The 23,850-nt window shown below is 37.2% G+C and overlaps 1 protein-coding gene across 1 annotated transcript in view; it reads right to left on the bottom strand.

The window, feature by feature from the left end:
* DIPK1A (divergent protein kinase domain 1A) overlaps positions 1-23,850 on the bottom strand; it is a 123,185-nt gene that overhangs the window by 30,375 nt on the left and 68,960 nt on the right. Inside the window, exon 2 of the mRNA XM_081226581.1 lies at positions 8,931-9,065. Coding sequence (XP_081082707.1) covers positions 8,931-9,065 — 135 coding nt within the window. The remainder of the gene's footprint in view (positions 1-8,930; positions 9,066-23,850) is intronic.

Raw genomic sequence — 23,850 nt, 5'->3', positions numbered from 1 at the left:
AAAAAAGCACAAATGGAAAAAAAATGGATCCTTCTAAGCACATCTAATTAGGCTTAGTTACTTTTGCCCTTAGTTTCAGAGAGAGCTGCCTTTAAACAAAGATGAGCAGAACACAGTTCTTATTCCTTACGCTTCCACAATTTAACCTTGGCTTCCCAGGAACACCACCCCCACTCCATTTCCCCTCTTGGAGTTTTAAAAGCCTATTACGCATTCACTAGAATCCAGCTCTAAATAATGGATATAACAGTGGAAGGTTTCATACTTTTATTAAAAACTGAAAACAAGAAACTTGAATTGAAATTGCAAGTCAATGTACAAGGTGCAAAATTAATCTCAGTTTTGGCTAGAAGTTAAGAATCCCATTAACTTTATAACATCTTTTAACAAAAATGATCCATTGGTTAAAGAAAAACATCTCAGGGCAGTAATACTAATATTCTGTAGTGACCTCCTATGTTGAAGTTATAAGAAATGTACTTGATTACTAAATTAGACTAATTCACACACAGTACATAATGCATATGAAATACATACTTGATTTGTTCAACATTCTAAGTTTGTTTTTAAAATTTACTGTGAAAAGACAAAAGAGGAAAAGATATGAATTTGCAGGTAGCCAAAAGGCCCAATGACCAAGGCTGTGGTTCACTGGCTACTGATGCATGGTTCTGGGAATTCTCAGATCTAATGTTAATCAGCATCTTGCTCTGAGGGATAAAAGTGCTAAGGCAAGCTTGGTTGTAATGAGAAGGAGAAAGGTGCTCCTCAGTGCCTTTCCAAATTCTTCCTATTCTGTAAGGCCCTACAGAAGATCTACCTCCTCTATGAAGCCTTTCTCTACTATGCTACCCATAGTGATTTATCTATTCATTGAAACCTTCTTTCCTTAAATTTTTGTAATACAACTATTTGTAGCACAAACTAAATCATTTTAACCGGATGTGATAATCTTCGGATGTGTTGGCTTGGCTAAACTGCAGTTCCCAGCTAATGAAGCAAACAATAATCTAGGTGTTGCTGTATTTTAGAGATGTGTCCATAATCAACTGACTTTAAGAGAGATTATCCCAGATAATCTGGGTGGGCCTGATTCAATTAGTTGAAGGGCCTTAAGAGCATTGCTGAGGCTTCCCTGGTGAAGAAGAAATTCTGTTTGTGCATAGAAGCTTTAGCCTAGGCCCAAGAGTTCTAGCCTGTCATTTCGGACTTGCCACAATTGGGTAGGCCAATTTCTTGCAAGAAATCTCTCACTTTAAAAAAAAATTGAGATATAATTGACATATAACATTATATTACTTTCGGGTATAGAACATAATGATTCAATATTTGTATATACAGTGTAATAATCACCACAAGAAGTCTAGTTAACATCCATCACCATACATAGTTACAGAATTTTTTTCTTATGAGAACATTTAAGATCTACTCTCTTAGCAACTTTCAAATATACAATACAGTGGTATGAACTATGGTCACCATCTTGTACATTGTGTCCGCATGACTTATTTGTTTTATAACTGGAAGTTTGGTTCTTTTGACCCCCTCCACCCATTTTGCCCACCCTACACCCCCTCCTCTGGCAACCACCGATATGTTCTCTGTATCTATGAGCTGGATTTGTTGTTGTTGTTGTGTTTTAGACTCCACATATAAATGAGATCATGTGGTATTTGTCTTTCTCTGGCTGACTTATATCACCTAGCATAATGCCCTCAGGGTCCACACATGTTGTTAATAAATAATATTAATAAATTTGTACTAATAAATAAAATTTAAAATAATAATCAATCTCTTAATATATATTTTTATTGGCTCTGCTTCTCTGCTTGAAACTTGATTGATACAACTGATCATATAATGTCATGTATGTATGTGTGTATGTATATGTCTTATCGTCCCAGTCAGATTCAAAGGCATAAACTTGAAATAATAATTTATTGAGCACTTACTACATGTCAAGAGTTAAGTGCTGTATTAAGCCTTTGAATAAGTGAACTCACAACCACCTGAGAATATTAAAATCCTCATTTTAATCCCCATTTTATAGAGGCTAAATAATTTGCCTAACCTATACAGCTAAGGAATGGCAAAGCCAGAACTCAAACCTGAACCTCATTTATTCCAGTGCTTATGCACTTAACTACTGCAATAGACATGACCCATCACACACAAACAGAGGGAAAGGTGAAAAGACAGAGACAGAGATATACAGAAAGAAGAAAGCTATGTAAGCTGAGACAGACCATTATTCTTAAACATAAGTAAACTGATTATCACACTCTGTTGATCACCTGTCATTCCTAACCTAAACAATGTTCTCACCTTGGAGGCGATGCTTTAAATGGGAGAGCCACAGCAATCTTCTGGGGAAACTTCTGAAGTACAATGCTTGGTTACAGGGGCAACAAATACTAGGGTAGCTGCCCCAAGCCAAATGAAATCAAGTCAAGGACTTGTGAACCTTCTCTGTATTCAACAGATATGTCAGATACTTTAGCTGCCCAAGAAACTTCTTTGTTTTTCATATTGTGGGATAAAATAAACATTTATTTTAAAACAAAAGAAATAGATATGTCAGAGTATCATTCAGCTTAATTGATTCACTTCCACTTTATCCTCATAAAATCTGTGATGCAGGTAGGGCAGAAATACTTTTCTCACCTGTACAATGGAATTAATAGCAAATCAATGAAATGAAGTCACTTATTCAAAACCATACAATAGACCACAAGAAAGGGTAAGGCTGGTTCTTTGACTCCAGGCTTGTATTTTTTCCAGTAGACTAACATGATATAGTTGAGTACTCGTAATCAAGAAGTGCCTCATACTTGGTGTACCGTACCATTAATATACAAGGTTTTATAATATACTGACATGACTGAAGTAATGAGACAGATTTTCATAAGTCACACATGAAACCGGTTGTATTTCCCAAACTTGCTCTGTTCTTTGGGCATTTGCACTCACTGTCCTTTCTCCTCACATGCTTTTTGCCCAGATACACAACTGTTTCCTCCTCACCACGTTTCAATTCAAAATGCCCTCTTCACAGGGAAGCCTTTCCCAACCACTCTGGTCAAGATAAGATGCCTTTGCCATTCTTTACTAAATACTACTATTATATCCTTTCTCACTGCACTTCTCAGTACCTGAAGTCATTTATTTGTTTTTGTCTTTATTATTCATATTCTGCTAGCAGAATATAAGCTCCTCCAGACATGGACTCTGCTTACTACTGTATCAACAGCAGCTAGAATAATGACTAACATGTAGTAAGTGTTCAAGAAATATTTGTTGATCGATGTCTCTTCTAAAATGGACTATGCTTTTAATATGATTCCTATGTGATAGTAATTACCTTGAAAATAAATATTAAATTATTAAAAATGAGAAAAAAAACTTGATAAAAGTTAAAAGCTAAGCTGCCAACTTTCAAAGGAAGAAAAGAACCCTCACTGTTAATCTTTAGCAAACAATATTTGTAGGGCTACCTTTGGATCTTCTGTGTCTCTTTATAATCTTCCTTAGTTCACTAAGATGAAATTGACTGAGGATTTTGAAGGAAATCTGTTCAGAGTTTATACACAAGATACTATAATCCTTTGGCAAGCATGTTTTTACTAAATGGTTTTGAGATAATGCAGTTTTATATATTTATATCCCAAACTGAAAACAGCCATCTTAATATATGCTCTGTTCAGTTCATTCCACTTAAGAGAACAATCTATGCAGTAATACACAGAGAGAGAGACAATCAGTTTAGGCTCCACATTTCAAACCAGGAATTACTAGGATCAGAACAAGTATGCATGGATATTGCCATAATTTATGAAAAGGCCAGACAAGTACTTAGCAGCTATTGTAAAACTGCAATCTGGGACAAGCAAATTTACAAGGAACTGCATTTCAAGCCAGTAAGGGCTGACTCAGACTTTAAAAAAGAGGTATAGCCTGTGTAATATAAAACTACATAAATATATTACAGCCATGGTTTTTCCTCTAAACATCCCTGCTTTTAGAATTTGCATGAATGCTTTCCTATTCTTTTACTTTCAATCTATCTGCATCTTTATATTTTAGATGTGTATCTTATAAATATCATATAGTTGTTTTTAAATTTTAACACAGTCTGACAATCTTTGTCTTTTAACTGAAGCATTTGGTCCCTTTACATTTAATGTAATTACCAACATATTTGGGTTTAGATATACTACAGTTAGTGCTGTCGTAAGCCACCCATATTTCCTCTAGAAATGGAACACTCATTCCCTCAGCTGCTGAGCATAAAGGCAGTCAACAGCTCTCAGCTGAATCTTTCTTTGGGACTTGGCCTCAGCTGGAATACAGCCTTACCCAAAGTCATATCCCCTTTAGGGAGGGTGGGAGAGGATGGAAAACTGTATACAATGACTGGTCAGTGAGGGGGGTACAAAGCCCTCGACCTTTGCAAGGCCATCCCATCCCCAGGTTCCCTATAGAATCAACTGATGCTTTTATTACTACTGCACTGCAGTTTAAACTTCTCTTTCTGATCTGTCTTCCTTCCTCACTGCCCCACAGATGTTAACCTCAAAAGCCCATCCCAATAAACTTCCTTCAGGCAAATCTCAGTCTCTGAGTCTGTTTCCCAGGGAATTCAATTTGTGACATCTATCACCTTATTATGTTTTTTCTACTTCTTCTGCCTGTTATGTTTCTTTTTCTTTATTGCCTTCTTTAGGACTGAGTGTTCTTTTATTATTTATTCCATTTTTCCTATATTAGTTTGGAAATGATACACTCTTTTTCTATTCCAGAGGCTATCCTAGAAATAACAAATACATAGTTGAATTAGCAAGTCTAAAGTTAATTGATTAATACTTTTCCCCTACTCTACAATATGATAAGGATTTTAAACACTTTAGCTCCTGTTACCCTTTCCCCAATTTATATGTAATTGTTATTCTAGGTACCTCATGTAAGTGGACACATACAACATTTGTCCTTTTGCATCTAGCTTATATCATTTAGCATAGTATTTTCGAGGTTCCTCCATATTGTGGTATGCATCAGAATTTCATTCTCTTTAAAGGTTGAATAATATTCCATTGTATGTATGTATCACATTTTGTTTATGCATTCATCTGTTAATGGACATTAGAGAGTTTCCACCTTTTGGCTACTGTGAATAATGCTGCTATGAACATTGGTGTGCAAGTATCTGTTTAAGTCCCTGCTTTCATTTCTTTTGAGTATATACCTAGAAGTGGAATTACTGGTAATTCTATATTTAACTTTTTGAGGAACTTCCATATTATCTTCCTGATTCTCTTAAATACATTTCAATTCCCTGTTGAAATTATTCATTGTTTTATTTATATTCTCTACCTATTTTCCTACTTACTTGAACATGAACATAGTTATTTTAAAATCCTTTTAGGATGACACCAATACCTAGGTCATCTATGGATCTGCTTCTATTGCCTGTGTTTATTTCTTGGTTTTCAGTCATATCATCTTGTCTTTTGTCATGCTCTGTAATTGTCTACATAATGCCTCCAGAGAGGATTTCCCTTCCCTCTAGTAGGCAGATATAATGGTAGCTGATCGCCTTAATCCAATGAGGGGCTGTGCTGAGTGCAGGATGAATTGTACCTCTGGTAAAGGTCAATCTATTTTTGACTCATCTCTATTCCAAGAGCATAGCCCTCCAGGATTTTTAACTGACAGCCTGGGAATTCATTGAGGTTTCTCCCCCTGGAAGGTTCATAACTCTAGTCTGTAGCTTGTGAGACTGCCAAAACGTCTACTTTTCAAAGGCTTTCCAATGAGATTTTTTTAGCTTCCCACTCTGTAAAGCCCCAGGATTTGGCAAATATCCCAACAGGATAACTGGCTTTATGCTTGAGGCTCCCTTAGCTTTCTATAAAAGCTTGCTGGTTTCTTATCCCCAGCAGCAGCACTCTCCCAGTATACAGTCGTGGTTCTCAGACCCCTGCTCATGCCCAGCATCAGCAAATTCCTCAAGTGAAAAAGAAGCTACAAAGTCAACTCGCCTCTCTGAGGTTCTTTTAGCTCACCTTCACTCTTGGTGTTCAGCCCTTTGGAATCTCAGCCCAAAGCATGGTGTACCAAGGTCCCACTCTTGGTAGAAAATGGACTATATTTTTATCTTCCTAGCCCCATAAGACTGTATTTCAGGTCATACATTTCCAGGCAAACACAGCCACAAAATCTAGGCCCACCTCTCTTAAATCTTATCCTCTCCCAGATCTTGATCAAGTAATTCCTCACTATCTTGTTAGCTCTTTGAAGCTTTAACATATACTTTAAAAATATTTTCTCTGCCTGCTTTTTAGTTCTAATCACACAGTTCCTATGCCATATCAGTACTATCTTAGTACTACTGGTCTTAGTACTACTAGTTGTGGTAAGTTTTAAGAACATAATTCCCGAATGCAGAGAAATTACATTTTTTTTTAAAGCCAGTCTTAGGAAAAAGGATATCTTTTAGGCTCAGAAAACATTTTCATTATTTTCAAGTTTTAGAAAGATAACCATTAAATTATGCTAGAATTATATTCTGCTTCCATTCCTTATCAATTAAAGTGAACTTAAAGGAAAATAATATGGTACTTCAACTATAATTCACCCATAACAGAATATGTACCAACATATGCCTAACATTTTAAAGGCTATTGTATTAAAACAGATAAAACCATGTCTATTTCATTTGGGCTTAATCTCTAGAACAGTACTTCTAACATAACCAGATGATGTTAATAGGTCTTCCTGGGAGGGCTGCAGTGGAGATGTATTTTTTTCCTAATCAAGTATATTTGCTTTCTCTGGAGATGCAGAATGCACACTAGTATGTGAAAGATCCTGAGAAGTCCCCAGTAAAGTCAGTTATTTATACTTGTTTAACCCTCTGTTTTCAAATATATCTGATCATGGAATATACTTTAATGTGTACACTCTAATGTGTGAGAAAGGTGACCTAAAAAAAAGGAAATAAACATTTCAAATAGTTTTGGTTATTTATATGTTATAGTTGATTATATAACTTCTTTCTTCTTCATTGAAGGTGAGCTGGTGAGTTTTGTGGGGGATTTTGTTAGCTTCATTAATCTATAACTTCCTTTATCAGTCTTTTCTGACATTGGGTAGCAGAAAGAGCATGAGCTTTCTATAGAGACAGAATTAGGATCAAATTCTGGCTCCACCATCACAGGCAAATTCTTCTCTCTGCTAGCCATATTTCTTTATTTGTAAAGTGGGCTTGCGGGGCTTTCACAGTATTATTTTAAGTACTAATGACCATGTAAAGTACCCAGTGTATTGTCTGGCTCCAGAGGTTCCTCCTAGTAAAACTCCTCAAGGATCTGGAATGGCCCATTGGAATGAACATAAGATTGACATCTTTCAACCCTCCTTGATTTGGGACTCTTCTTTGTTAATTAATTCCCTTGCTTCTTATATTAGTAATTTCTCCCCTGCCTAGTTAAGAGGCTGTAATACTCCTGGGGAATAACGGTTTTTTGTTTTTAAAAAATTTTTATCCTGACTGAATAGCCGGAATTAAATTGATTTTTATTTTCTTAGAACTTTGGAAAGGTTCAGCTCTCCCTGTCTTATGGGGAGACATTTGCTGCTGTAATATTTATTTTACCTTACTGTAATTTTTCATTTTCTTCCCTGCTAGACTCTAAGTTCGTAAGGTCAGGATACCTTCTTCCTTGCTAAATGCACACCCCTAGCACCACTGGCCTAGTTAAAGAGTAATCACTCAATAATTATAGAATTGTTAACAAGTTATAATAATTGGGATCCCAACCACTATTATATCAAAAATATAATTCTCAGATGAAATGTTTTAATATTATTTATATAGAAGATATCAGCAGAAAACAAGGAGTTAAATTTACTTATCCTGGATTTTCTAGAAATCTTAGACTGATGGAGCGATTTTCCTGAGACACATCCAATAATTAGGATAGAAATTAAATAATAAATACACTTATATTCTTTTTAGGTAAACTTTCAGTATTCGAGAATGACTCCATTTATTCAAAAGATGTGTTCCAGAAAGGTTGCCTGCAAATAACACTTTCATACTATAAATATTTAAAAACCCATCTGACTGGGCTTCCTTGGTGGTGCAGTGGTTGAGAATCCGCCTGCCGATGCAGGGGACACGGGTTCAATCCCTGGTCCGGGAGGATCTTACATGCTGCAGAGCAACTAAGCCCGTGTGCCACAACTATTGAAGCCCGTGCGCCTAGAGCCCAGGTTGTGCAACAAAGAGAAGCCACCACAATGAGAAGCCCACGCACGGCAAGGAAGAGTAGCCCCTGCTCGCCACAACTAGAGAAAGCCCATGCGCAGCAACGAAGACCCAACACAGCCAAAAATAAATCAATAAATTTATTTTTTAAAAAACCCATCTGATTACAGTAAACTAAAATTCAAGTATATTTGAAAAACAAAAATCCCTCTTTGTAATAAGAATGCTTTCACACTAGTCTGTATCACATATTCAGATTTCTGAATACTGGATTTTTCAAAGTGGGGAACAGTCCTACTAACTTGGTCATACCAAAATGCTAAGAAGTTCAGCACAACTCAAAATCAAATTAACTTTTACTTTTTGAAAAATTTTTTTAGCATGTATATAGTAGTAAATATAATGTGTTATTAATATAGGTTTTTAAATGTGTTATTAAATTTAGAATGGATAAACAACAAGGTCCTACTGTATAGTACAGGGAACTATATCCAATCTCCCAGGATAAGCCATAATGGAAAAGAATATAAAAAAAAGAATGTCTCTATGTGTATAACTGAGTCACTGTGCTGTACAGCAGAGATTGGCATGACATTGTAAATCAGCTGTACTTCAATTAAAAATAGGTTTTTCCATATACTAGAAAATAAAAAATACTTACTATTATTTTCTTACAGTCCTTTCCTCTGCATAGTTCTGTATAGGTAGAGTATTGCACATATATAATCCAGCTTCCAACAAAAACCACCAACCAGGAAAAGAAAAGATATTTCATTCGCACATATGAGAAGCGAGCCTGTAAGTAAAAGAGCACATAACAATCATTCATTCAGCACCAAGTCAGCATTCACTGTCTTAGAACATGACTTTTCCCCCTTTCTTGGAAGAACTCAATATATATTCTAGGCTTTCATATGGCAATTCTCCTAGAACAAAGTGTACTTTCACTTAGTCCAAACAGCACTGGTCTTAGAAAAGGAAGCTCCTTGGTCTTGCCAAGGAAAAGGGAACAAAATACCCTTTAAAATGTATAACCTTTCAAATACCACCAGCATCCAAACCTACTCATTAAGCACAAGCACGTGCACCATGCTACCCTGGGCACCCAGTAAGATCAGGTAAAGAAAGACACAATTCCCACTTACTACAAGCTTACAGAAGAGCGTTTCAAATAAGAATCTTAAAGTTCTTCATGAATAAGCATGGTAAAATAGTTGTGTTTTAAGAAATAAGAACAGAGAATTTGGCTACTTGTCTAATGTCTCACAGTGAGGTACAACCAGAGTAAGAAATTATTCACATTCATTCCTATTTCCCTGCTGTATTCACCAATGCTTTATGTTCCTTCTATTCAACTAATCAAATGCTTCACCTAATAGATACCCTGGAAACTTAAGGAGAAAGTTACAACTATTAAAGGAGAAGAAAGGTTAAGATATATAAAGAATAAAATACGCCCTGCATGTCAGTTTGTAAAGCTGCACAACAGGATCCTCTCTGCACTGTTTTGCTCTCAGTGCTCTGGTATCTAATTGCAACTCGGGTCAGTTAGTGTTTTTTCTCCATCAGCCACATATCCAACAGTTTAATCTTCAAAATGTCAGCTAGTCAAGATAATTTGATATTTATTTTTTGAGTCTGGAACGCCAGTGGTCTGGTTTTATAAACAACTGAATTTAGGACTATGGGGAGAATTGAGCAAAATAAAGATATGTAAACAAACAACGAAAGGCTAGTTTTGCTTTTACAATCACAAGTCAGTTTCTCACACTGGGCAACAGTAGGATACTGTGAGCATGCAAAGAAAGCAGAAAGGGATGAAAGAGACGTAAATGCATCTGCAGAAGACAATGAGTGCAGAGGAAAAAGAAACTCAGGAAATACTGAATTCTGTTGGCTTTATTTGCGGTTTAGGTATCGGTCTCTGTGAGGTTAACAGATGGTGAATCCCAGTACCAAAAGGCTTGAGTACAACGAATTCACAATTATATGATAGGTCTTTGAGCTTTATTATTAAAATATTTTTTAAAATGCCTTTAATGCAAGTTATTTTTGTATAGCTCTAAATGAATTCAGTAAAAAGAAAGTTCATATAGAATTCCAAATTAAATCACATAAATGACAATGGGGTTTACATCAAGGGGTTTGTTTGAAAGACATTTAAGATTACTTGGCCCTGATAAGAGGTCTAGTCATCAGGGAGAAATTGATATGTATTAGTATTATGAAGCTTAAATATGATTAAATGACATAATGCCTATAGAACATAAGCACATTGCTAGGCACATAGAAAATACTCAACAAATAGCAAAATCAATTTGCAAGGCACTGAACAAAAAGCCAATAATGCTGTCATTATGGTTTGGCCACCACCTTCTTTTTGGGCTTGCCAAGAAGAAAACTGAATCTGAATCTGATTAAGCCTTACCAGTTTACAGGAAATACAGGAGACAGAGGAATATAAGTGACAGTTAAGTAAGTGACACTATTAGGATACAATCAGCAAACCCTAGGCTGTGGGAAGTGCTGCAATACAAACAACTCAGTTCTTCAACAAATAAAATACAAGGGAGAAAATAGAGAGAAGATGGGAAAAACAAAGATCAAAAAATACATAAGAAATACTGTATATTAAATAATCACAATCTGTGGATCTTTTCTGAGTCCTGATTCAAATGTAAAACTGTAAAAAATGACATTTATGAGACAATTGAAAACCTGAAGACTGACAGGATACCTGACGTCGTTAAGGAATTATTTTAATTTTTCTGGTGTAATAATGTAATGTTTAAAGAAAAGAGACCTTATCTTTTAGAGATAGACATTGAAATATTTATGAGTGAAATAATATCTGGGATTTGCCTCAAAATAATATGGGAAGGGAAAAGTAGGTGGGGTATGATTAAAACAAAATTGTCCATGAGTTGGTAACTGTTCAAGCTGGGTGATAGTTACATGCCTTCTTTTGTACATGTTTTTCTCTACTTTTTTAACATTTTTTATATTGTGTGATAAGGAATACTTCCACACCAAGACACCCCCTTCCCATACATTAATTCAGCAACTATTTATTGTCTACTAAGTGCCAGGTGCTGCCTTAGGCACTTTTAGAACATCTCCAGTTAAAGGGACAAACAAGTTATAAATCTACCATAAAAGTACCCTTAACACAGTTAAGAGGATTCTTTGAACAACTGTAGCATGGCATGATTTTACTTTTAGAAGTCCAATCTTTTTTTTTTCTTTTTGGCCACTAGAGAAAGATTACTTAATAAAAGATGAGGAGACAACTGTTAATCATTTGGAAACAGCATATTTAAATACCTAAAACATATCTTATATCAAAATAAATTCCACATGAGGGATTTCCCTGGTGGCGCAGTGGTTAAGAATCCGCCTGCCAATGCAGGGGACATGGGTTCGAGCCCTGGTATGGGAAGATCCCACATGCCGCGGAGCAACTAAGCCCGTGTGCCAAAAATACTGAGCCTGCGCTCTAGAGACTGCGAGCCACAACTACTGAGCCCATGCACCGCAACTACTGCAACCCGTGTGCCTAGAGCCGTGCTCCACAACAAAGAGAAGCCACCACAACGAGAAGCCTGCACACTGCAACAGAGTAGCCCCCGCTCGCCGCAACTAGAGAAAACCTATGCACGGCAACGAAGACGCAACGCAGCCAACAAACAAACAAATAAATACATTTATTTAAAAAAATAAGGGGCTTCCCTGGTGGCGCAGTGGTTGAGAGCCTGCCTGCCAATGCAGGGGACACGGGTTCGAGCCCTGGTCTGGGAGGATCCCACATGCCGCGGAGCGGCTGGGCCCGTGAGCGACAGCTACTGAGCCTGCGTGCCTGGAGCCTGTGCTCCGCAACAAGAGAGGCCGAGAGAGTGAGAGGCCCGCGCACCGCGATGAGGAGTGACCCCCGCTCGCCGCAACTAGAGAAAGCCCTCCCACGGAAACGAAGACCCAACACAGCCAAAAATAAATAAATAAATTAAAAAAATAATAATAATAATAATAATAACTTCCACATGAAACTGATGGACATGTAAAATCTGAAATAATATAATATAAATGTAGGAATCAAGAAGTTACTGAATAAAATTATTGAAACCATTTTATTTTAGGAAAGCTAAAAGAAAAGCCAATCTTTTTTCTTTTTTAAAACCAACTTTTTTGTTTTTATATTTGGCATTTTTATTTATGGGCAACAACTATATACTCCTACATATCACTAAATTGTGTACAATTAGAAACACAGCATTGTAGAAGAGCAGACATCAGAATTAAACAGCAGACTTAAGGAAATATCAATCTGCATTATTTTGCCCATTTTTCATTATGTGCACAAAGAAGCATGAATGCAATTTGAAATCTTTTAATGGCAATAAAGTTACAATCATCCACCTGCGTGACAAGTCCAATCTTATATTAACACTGAGATGGGTTTTAAAAGAAGATTAATCTCAATTCATTTAGTAAAAAGTCAAGAAAGACCTTACAATGCAATACAATGTAAAAGAATATTTTCTTTTTTCCTTCCTGCCTTGCTCCACAGCAGGTAGAAGTCACAGAGCAAACGAAACAACACAGACCTGGTGAGTAGGGTTCTCTCTTAGTGTTCAGAATTTGGTCCTGTCTTACCTTCTTCTTGACACCTACCTCAAGAAGCCTAGTAATGTCAACTACCCTCTGGACGCTCCATCAATGATTTCTATTAGCTTTCAAATGCATATTGAGCTTAATAGATGCCGGCAGCTAAGACTTGTGTATTTCTCCCTCCTGTAGAGGCAGTTTAATAAAACTTGGAATCATTTTGCTTTTCTCTCAAATAGCTACGTTAAATTTTTTCCCTGGCATATGTTTAAATGGAAAAACACCCTGTAAACTGGCTTGCCCGCTGAGTGTTCATCATGATACAGAATGTCAAAAATTTTGGAGAGGAAGTTGGATTAGTGATGTTCCCAGCAGGGCACTGGGCATTACCTGTTGTACATATAATGACAAAAGGAGTGAAACACGTTTTTATTCCAGCATGCCACGAAACTTACTGTGATTTAAGAGTAACACAAAATAGTATAAGGACCTTCATGTGTTCTTTTTTTTTTTTTTTTAACATCTTTATTGGAGTATAATTGCTTTACAATGTTGTGTTCGTTTCTGCTGTATAACAAAGTGAATAAGCTATACGTATACATATATCCCCATATCCCCTCCCTTTTGCATCTCCCTCCCAACCTCCCTATCCCACCCCTCTAGGTGCTCACAAAGCAAGGAGCTGATCGCCAGGTGCTATGCAGCTGCTTCCCACTACCTAGCTATTTTACATTTGGTAGTGTGTATATGTCAATGCTACTCTCTCACTTTGTCCCAGCTTACCCTTCCCCCTCCCTGTGTCCTCAAGTCCATTCTCTATGTCTGTGTCTTTATTCCTGCCTGCCCCTAGGTTCATCACAACCTTTTTTTTTTTTTTTAGATTCCATATATATGTGTTAGCATACAGTATTTGTTTTTCTCTTTCTGACTTACTTCACTCTGTATGACAGACTCTAGGTCCATCCACCTCACTACAAATAACTCAATTTCGTTTCTTTTTATGGCTGAATATTCCATTGCATGTTTGTGCCACATCTTCTGTATCCATTCATCTGTTGATGGACACTTAGGTTGCTTCCATGTCCTGGCTATTGTAAATAGTGCTGCAATGAACATTGTGGTACATGACTCTTTTTGAATTATGGTTTTCTCAGGGTATATGCCCAGTAGTGGGATTGCTGGGTCATATGGTAGTTCTATTTTTAGTTTTTTAAGGAACCTCCATAGTGGCTGTATCAATTTACATTCACCAACAGTGCAAGAGGGTTCTCTTTTCTCCACACCCTCTCCAGCATTTATTGTTTGTAGATTTTTGGATGATAGCCATTATGAGGTGATACCTCATTGTAGTTTTGATTTGCATTTCTCTAATGATTAGTGATGCTGAGCATCCTTTCATGTGTTTGTTGGCAATCTGTATATCTTCTTTGGAGAAATGTCTATTTAGGTCTTCTGCCCATTTTTGGATTGGGTTACTTGTTTTTCTGACATTGAGTTGCATGAGCTGCTTGTATATTTTGGAGGTTAATCCTTTGTCAGTTGCTTCATTTGCAAATATTTTCTCCCATTCTGAACATTGTCTTTTTGTCTTGTTTATGGTTTCCTTTGCTGTGCAAAAGCTTTTAAGTTTCATTAGGTCCCATTTGTTTATTTCTGTTTTTATTTCCATTTCTCTAGGAGGTGGGTCAAAAAGGATCTTGCTGTGATTTATGTCATAGTGTTCTGCATATATTTTTCTCTAAGAGTTTTATAGTGTCTTACATTTAGGCCTTACATTTAGGTCTTTAATCCATTTTGAGTTTATTTTTGTGTATGGTGTTAGGAAGTGTTCTAATTTCATTCTTTTACATGTCCCTGTCCAGTTTTCCCAGCACCACTTAATGAAGAGGCTGTCTTTTCTCCATTATGTATTCTTGTCTTCTTTATCAAAGATAAGGTGACCATATGTGCATGGGTTTATCTCTGGCTTTCTATCCTGTTCCATTGATCTATATTTCTGTTTTTGTGCCAGTACCATACTGTCTTGATTACTGTAGCTTTGTAGTATAGAGTGAAGTCAGGGAGCCTGATTCCTCCAGCTCTGTTTTTCTTTCTCAAGATTGCTTTCACTATTCGGGATCTTTTGTGTTTCCATACAAATTGTGAATTTTTTTGTTCCAGTTTTGTGAAAAATGCATTGGTAGTTTGATAGGGATTGCATTGAATCTGTAGATTGCTTTGGGTAGTCATTTTCACCATGTTGATTCTTCCAATCCAGGAACATGGTGTATCTCTCCATCATTTTGCATCATCTTTAATTTCTTTCATCAGTGTCTTACAGTTTTCTGCATACAGGTCTTTTGTCTCCTTAGGTAGGTTTATTCCTAGGTATTTTATTCTTTTTGTTGCACTGGTAAATGGGAGTTATTCCTTAATTTCTCTTTCAGATCTTTCATCATTAGTGTAGAGGAATGCAAGAGATTTCTGTACATTAATTTTGTATCCTGCTACTCTACCAAATTCATTGATTAGCTCTAGTTTTCTGGTAGCATCCTTAGGATTCTCTATGTATAGTATCATGTCATTTGCAAACAGTGACAGTTTTACTTCTTCTTTTCTGATTTGGATTCCTTTTATTTCTTTTTCTTCTCTGATTGCTGTGGCTAAAACTTCCAAAACTATGTTGACTAATAGTGGTGAGAGTGGGCAACCTTGTCTTGTTCCTGATCTTAGAGAAAATGGTTTCAGTTTTTCACCATTGAGAATGATGTTGGCTGTGGGTTTGTCATATATGGCCTTTATTAGGTTGAGGTAGGTTCCCTCTATGCCTACTTTCTGCAGAGTTTTTATCATACATGGGTGTTGAATTTTGTCAAAAGCCTTTTCTGCATCTACTGAGATTATCATATGGTTTTTATCCTTCAATTTGTTAATATGGTGTATCACATTGATTGATTTGCGTATATATTCATGTGTTCTTTAATTTCTGCAGATCCTGCTGCTTCACATTTTAAAATAAAGATTTAAAAAAAACAGCCATAAATGACATCTGTAGCTATTAACTAATTTTATTTCCCGGTGTGGCACTCACTAAAATGTTCCCAGTGGTCTGTTCCATACCAATTACCTAGACAATCTTGACTTTGATTAAGAAATGTAGTTACTGCTTCTGACCTTTTTAATTTTGCTGAACTATCCAAAATATGGCCCAGCAGATTTTCTGTTCTGCTGATTTTGTGCCTAGCTACTAGTGGTACATTGCTGTATTCCAAATTATGCTCCTGAAAGTCATGATAAGAATTTTAGTAAATACACTACAGCAGTGATTCTCAACTGGAGTCAATTTTGCCCCCAGGGGATACCTGGCAATGTCTGAAACTGGGGAATGCTACTGGAGCCTTGTGGGTAGAGGCCAGAGATGCTGTCAAACATTCTTCAATGCACAGAAGTGCCCTTCACAACTAAGAATTATCTGCCCAAATGTCAATAGTGCTAAGGCTGAGAAAACTTGTATTATGGTTACACAGTAAAATGAAAACAAAAATTAAGCAGTTGAAAGAATCAAATTTGTATGACACTGTCATTTTATTTTAGTCTTTAAGGCATAAACTACTACTAATTAGAAAAATATAACATCTGTCTGGAAATAACAGAAGTAATTCTTTATGACTAAATGATTGGCAATATCTTATTATAAATAAAGAAAAATCACTGGAGATGGAAAATATATAAATGATGAAATAAACTTTCCTACCAATTCTACTGTAAAGAATAGTGATACTTTTTCTTCTTTTTTTATACTGATTGATCTCACTGTGATAACTTTATTTCAAAACAAATCTGAAAATCTATGATCTTATTCAAATGATTTTACATTAAGTTTTAAAAATAGGCATAAAGAAGCAACACCTCAAAATTTAGCCATGTAAGACTGCTTCTATGTTACTTATCAATTTTTCACATTCCACATCTTTTACAAACATATAAAGCACAAAGTCCCATCTGTTCTACCTGTAAATACTTCCTATACAGATGTTCTTAATTTTGAAAAGTAAGGAAGAGAAATAAGTATCATGTCTTACTTAATATGTTTAGTGGACTTGAACACTCAGAAAACCTAACAAATTGATAAGGCTATTGCTTGCAAAAACTCAAATACAATGATTTCATCATTTCATAGAAAAAGCTGAGAGACATGTTTGTCCTTTTTCTTTTGTGATAACACTGGTTTATAACATTTATGTAAGTTTCATGTGTACAACATATTTTCATTCAAGTTTTTCAATTACCAGTTACTCTGAAATAAACTTCAAAAATCTTTTTTTTCCTTACCGTTATACTGACAACACTGTAGCTAGCTTTTACTGCTAAATATTTAGGAGTAATCTGGCTGAAAAAAACTAGAGTTAAAATTATTGACACATATCCCCAAATATAACTTTTACCCTTTTCTTTAAATAAACCCTAGATATTTATAGTAATAATACTTTTGAAAAATATGCTAGCTGTAAAAAAAACAGAAATATAAAGAAAGCATTTAATAAGGTAAATACGTTACACCACAACACATACAGATAAACTGTTTGGAATGGATCTTGTACCTTTTTTTTTTTTAACATCTTTATTGGAGTATAATTGCTCTACAATGGTGTGTTAGTTTCTGCTATATAACAAAGTGTATCCGCCAGACATATACATATATCCCTATATCTCCTCCCTCTTGTGTCACCCTCCCACCCTCCCTATCCCACCTCTCTAGGTGCTCACAAAGCACCGAGCTGATCTCCCTGTGCTATGTGGCTGCTTCCCACTAGCTAGCTATTTTACATTTGGTAGTGTATATATATGTCCATGCCACTCTCTCACTTCATCTCAGCTTTCCCTTCCCCTTCCCCGTGTCCTCAAGTCAATTCTCTACGTCTGCGTCTTTATTCCTGTCCTGCCCCTAGGTTCTTCAAAACCTTTTTTTTTTTTTTTTAGATTCCATAAATATGTGTTAGCACACGGTATTTGTTTTTCTCTTTCTGACTTACTCCACTCTGTATGATAGACCCTAGGTCCATCCACCTCACTACAAATAACTCAACTTCGTTTATTTTTTGGCTGCGTTGGGTCCCTGTTGCTGCACCTGAGCTTTCTCTAGTTGTGGCGAGCAGGCTTTTCATTGCAGTGGCTTCTCTTGTTGCGGAGCATGGGCCTTAGGCACGCGGGCTTCAGTAGTTGTGGCTCACGGGCTCAGTAGTTGTGGTGCATGGACTTAGTTGCTCCGCAGCATGTGGGATCTTCCCGGACCAGGGAACAAACCCATGTCCCCTGAACTGGCAGGCAGATTCTGTTTTTTTTAATAAATGGCGCACAGGCTTCAGTAGTTGTGGCTCACGGGCTCAGTAGTTGTGGTGCATGGGCTTAGTTGCTCTGCGGCACATGGGATCTTCCCGGACCAGGGATCGAACCGTGTCCCCTGCATTGGCAGGCAAATTCCCAACCACTGCATCACCAGGGAAGTCCCGGCAGGCAGATTCTTAACCACTGTGCCACCAGGAAGTCCCTCCTATACCTTTATTAAAGGGTGTTTCGGGCTTCCCTGGTGGCACAGTGGTTGAAAGTCCACCTGCCGATGCAGGGGACACAGGTTCGTGCCCCGGTCGGGGAAGATCCTACATGCCATGGAGCGGCTAGGCTCGTGAGCCATGGCCGCTGAGCCTGCGCGTCCAGAGCCTATGCTCCGCAACGGGAGAGGCCACAACAGTGAGAGGCCCGCGTACCGCAAAAAAAAAGAAAAAAAAAGGGTGTTTCACTGCTTAGTTGGAAGGCTATGGGAAAACCATTAAGAAAATTATCTACATGTATCTAAACTATCCTAGTGCTAATTTTCATAAACATCAAAAAACAGCTATGATACTCAACCAAAGAATCACACAAAAAATTACTTTCATGTCATTCCACACAAGGAAAATCTTGAGTTTTTATGTTAAAAATAGTGAAAATAAAGGTTCTAAAAATATCTATGGTCCTCAACTTGTCCTGAGCATGAAAATGCTTTTTTTATGACAAAACTTTAGAGAAGAATTCCTTGTCAAAGGGCATTATTAGTCTACTGATCAGAGTTTTAGCATTCTTCATCTTTCTAAGAGCTGAATTTTCACTTTTATAGGAAGATTTGTCATTGTTCTCTGATCTAAATTCTAAAGGTTTTATTTGCATGAGCATATTCTCTGTTTTGATTTTATTAGAACTCTAGAAATAAAATTCTAACAGGGAGCAGATAATTTTCACATTTTCTCTGAATGCCGGTTCATATTTTTTATAGCTTAGGCACTGACAACATCAAAAATGCAGAACACTTTTCGCTGGGGAACTAACTACATGGGGTGATCCTTAAGCCTGTGGCTAGTTGCAATAGCAAATTACTATTCCAAAGAAGTGTCAAAGTGTGGGAAAATGCTCATGATAAAATCAGCTTTCAAAACAGCATGTATGGTATGTTCCCAATTTTGCTTTAAAAAAAAAAAAAGAAAGAGAGAGAAAGTTACCAACAGACTGTAGAAACTGCAAGGAAATAAACCAAAATGTCAAGGGTGGTTATCTCAAAATGTCAAAAGTAGTGGGATTATGGATTTTTTTTTTTTTTTGAGGTACGTGGGCCTCTCACTGTTGTGGCCTCTCCCGTTGCAGAGCACAGTCTCCGGACACGCAGGCCCAGCGGCCATGGCTCACGGGCCCAGCCGCTCTGCGGCATGTGGGATCTTCCCGGACCGGGGCACGAATCCGTGTCCCCTGCATCGGCAGGCGGACTCTCAACCACGGTGCCACCAGGGAAGCCCTATGGATGATTTTTATTTTTCTCTCTATCACATAGATTTTCTATAATGAATACATATTACTTTTAATCTGAAAAAACTACATATTTGTATATAGGTGCTTAGCATATCTATTTAAAAACATACCTCTAGGATCTAGAAGTCTCCTGACTGCTTTTCAAAAACTTAAAAAAAAAACTGGAAAATACATCATTCATACAGAATTGTTTAAAATACATAAGTATAACTTAAATTATAAAGTAAATACCCATATAACTCCCACCTGGGTTAAGAAACAGTTTCTCTAGTGCCTTCACTGACCCCCATGTGACCTCTCCAGTAAGGGTTAATTAACATGCTCCTGACTTCAATGATAATCATATATGTGCTTTCCTATTTAATTTAACCATTGATCATATATCCCTAAAACACAGAATTTGATGTTCATTGCTCTTGAACTTTACAGAAATAGAAGCATATACCATATATTCTATTGTGACTTGCACCTTTCTCTGATACATACAGCCATAATTTGTTCATTTTCTTTGCTGCAGAGTATTCCACTGTTTGATTATTTTTTTAAGTGAGAAATTTACTTTGTCTTATCACAATCAATACATAAATTTTTAAATGTATACATTTCTCTTCAAGCTCCGTTGGAAAAAAAAAAAACACATAGTATGGAGATGCATTCTATGCTTGGCTCCATGCACTCTGTGGGTCTCATATATTTCATCCAATGTTCCTATAAATCATGGATTCAGAAGGTTTGGGAGAGACAACGAAAATGAATAGTTCAACCATACACTGATGTGGTATGAGGCTGATGTGAACAGTTTTGTCCTAAGTCAGCTGTGCCAGGAGGAAGTCTAAAGGCATTACATGGGGAGTGTCACAGAACTGCCTGGGTGTGGGTGCGACTTTAGTTATCAGTCGATGAGGAAACGACTTTTTGTCGCTAAAAGTTGAAGACTATAATCCTTTGTTTTGCTGCTGCTGCTTTAGAGACCACAAGCCAGCCTCATGTTTAAAAGAGCTGCAAGGCCAGGAAAACAGAGCAAAGCCATTCCCAGGATTAAAAAAGCAGGCACACAGAGGGCTTTTAATGAACAAGTAGACAGCCGGCATTTCATAGAGCACATGGGAGGGAGGTGCAGCCCCCATCAGCACTCTACATAAAAGGAATATTAGCATTTGCAAGAGCAAATGAACTCAGTCATGTCGTTTTTCAACATCCCAGTGCAGAAAGACAGGGGTTAAGAAAGCTAAGTGTTCCAATTTTCTATTGTTTTATAATAAACTATCCCAAAACTCAGTGGCTTACAAAAATAATTTATGTCTCTCATGGTTCCGAGTTGATTGGACTCAGCTGGTCACTTCTCTCAAGTTTTTCATGCATTCGTGATTAGGGCTGAAGACATATGACAAAGGACTGACTGGGCTGGACTGTCAGTCCAGGGGATGGACTGGACAGGGGTTGGCTGTTTCACTCACATGTCCAGCTAGCTCCATGTGGCCTAGCTGGCCTTCTTCTGAGCATGGTGCTCAGGGTAGTCAGGCTTCTTACATGATGGCTGACTTACTCCAGGGCAAGTGTTCCCAGAGACCAAGGCAGAAAAGCTGCATCATTTCTGCCCCACTCTCTTGGTTACACAGGGCCAGATCAGATGGAATGGAGGGGGTACTCCATAAGGGCATGCATACCAGGAAGCATGGCTACTGAGGGGTCATCTTTGGAGAGTAGCTACCACTCCCAGATAGGATCAACAAAGCAGGGTCTAAGGGAGAGGAGAAAAACAATGTGGAGGTCCTACCCAGAACAGAGACAATTTTCTTGGCCGTTCAGATTAAGGGTTCTCCCTTCCTCCTTAGTGGGGCAGAACTGGAAATTGCAATTAAAATCCATTAATAGTATTTGTAGTTGTATGTATTTGTGTTTAAGTTACTGAATACAGTTTTCATTCCATATCATGAACTCAGTAACTATCAACAAATCTTTAGCTTATGTACACAAAGTCCCAAGTTAAAGAACTACTTAAGGTATGGTTATACATAAGTTTCCAAATAGAATTCACGTTACCTTAGTATTTCAGTTAAGATTCAGGCACCCAGGATGGGCAAATCACATGTCCATTTTCCCTTTTTAGTACGCCTGAGGCACTATACTGGGTCTAGAACTTAGTACACATACAATATCCACATGCAAATCTCAAATGGGAATCCTAGTGGGCACTTAAATTCACTAACAATTCACTTACTAAAAATAAAGTTTAGCTATGTTTTACCTAAGCTCGGAGATTGAACAGCATGGTCCCTTTAAACTCCAGATTCTGAAGTACATTTTAGGGCAAAATTTATTTGGAATAGTTACCTCTACGGTTGTACAACCTGATTGATTTAACAATTTTCAACAGAGTTTGGAATCTTGGAGTATCCAGAGGCTGATTATAATTTAGATGAAACTTGATTATTGTAAAGGGTTTTTAAAAGGAAATTAATGTTAGTTAATATTCTGTGAGATTGATGAAGAAGGAAGCTGGGTTCTGAAGCTTCCTTTCCCAGGATTCATTTATGTGACTTCTAGACACAGTAGCAATTAAATACTGAAACCTCACCTCTCTCTGATACATGAGAAAAGCAGATGTGTGTGTTCAAATACTGGGGTGGCCAGAGCAGGGCTGCGGGAGGTGGTTCACCTCTGTGCGACAGCATTCTGCCTTTGTATCACTGAAAGATCCGTGGCTGCTCAGGGAATGCGGTCAGAAAGGAGCTACGGTTCCTCTGACCCGAAAGGGATGTGTAGGTTGTATTCCCGTTGGTTGGTATCCTGCACAGATTTGCAGAAGCCCTAGAGCGGAACAACTTTAATTTAAAAACATAACAGATTGGGGCTTCCGTGGTGGTGCAGGGGTTAAGAATCCACAGGGTTAAGAATCCGCCTGCCAATGCAGGGACCACGGGTTCAAGCCCTAGTCCAGGAAGATCCCACATGCCGCGGAGGAACTCAGCCGGTGCTCCACAGCTACTGAGCCTGCGCTCTAGAGCCTGCGAGCCACAATTACTGAAGCCCGTGCGCCGAGAGCCCGTGCTTCGTAACGAAGAGTAGCCCCCGCTCACCGCAACTGGAGAAAGCCCGCGTGCAGCAACGAAGACCCAACGCAGCCATAAATAAAATAAATAAATTAAGAAATATATATATATAACAGGTTGAACAGTGCCTATCTAGTCCATTCTAATCAGACATCTCTGAAGGTAAACTCATCTGTAAAGCAATTAAAACAGAAGTGACATGTTAAATGGTAACTACATCAGAGTTAGAAGAGTCCTCAGAGGACCCAGACTCTATTAGTTTTTTTCTCATCAAAGTACTTTTATACCAGAAAACAGTACATGCCCAGTATAGAAAAAATGGACAATAAAGAATTATGTAATTCCAGTTATAAGAGAAATAAGTCCTGGGGTGTAACGTACAGCATGGTGACTGTAGTTAACAATACTGTATTGTGTATTTGAAAGTTGCTAAAGAGAGTAGATCTTAAATGTTCTCATCACAAGAAAAAAAATTGTAACTATGTGAGGAGATGGATGTTAACTAAACTAATTGTGGTGATCATTTTGCAGTATATACACACATATCAAATCACTCTGTTGTATACCTAAAGCTAATACAATGTTATATGTTAATTATATCTCAATAAAAAAACAAAACAAAACAAAAAATAATTATGTAAAAAAGAAGGTAAATGATTGAGTTTTGGTGTATTTCTTTCATAGCTGTTATATAATGTATATATATAACATACATTAAGAAAAATAAAATTAGGATCCTATGATAAATGTCATTTATCACTTTTTTCCACTTAGCATACTATTAAACACATTCTTAGGCCATTACATAGTCTTGATATTTAAATGAATGCATAACATTTTGCAGTATGGGTATATTTATTTAATCCTATTTCTATTGTTGGACATTTTTATTATTTCCAATATTGTGGTCTATTAATAGTAACAACAACAATATTATTAATGAGAGCCAATATTTATTAGTGTTACCCTGTACCAGGAACTGTTATCTTCATAAAAAGTCTGCTCTGGGGTGGTAAATTGGTCAGGGGTAAGAAAACTGTTGTCCATGAGCCAAATCCAGTCTGCTACATGGTTTTGTAATTTTATTGGAACACATCCACCCCATTCGCT

Source organism: Mesoplodon bidens (assembly GCF_964165515.1).
Source record: "Mesoplodon bidens genome assembly, chromosome: 2".
Classification (NCBI taxonomy): Eukaryota; Metazoa; Chordata; class Mammalia; order Artiodactyla; family Ziphiidae; genus Mesoplodon; species Mesoplodon bidens.
This window is presented reverse-complemented; position numbering and strand designations above follow the sequence as displayed.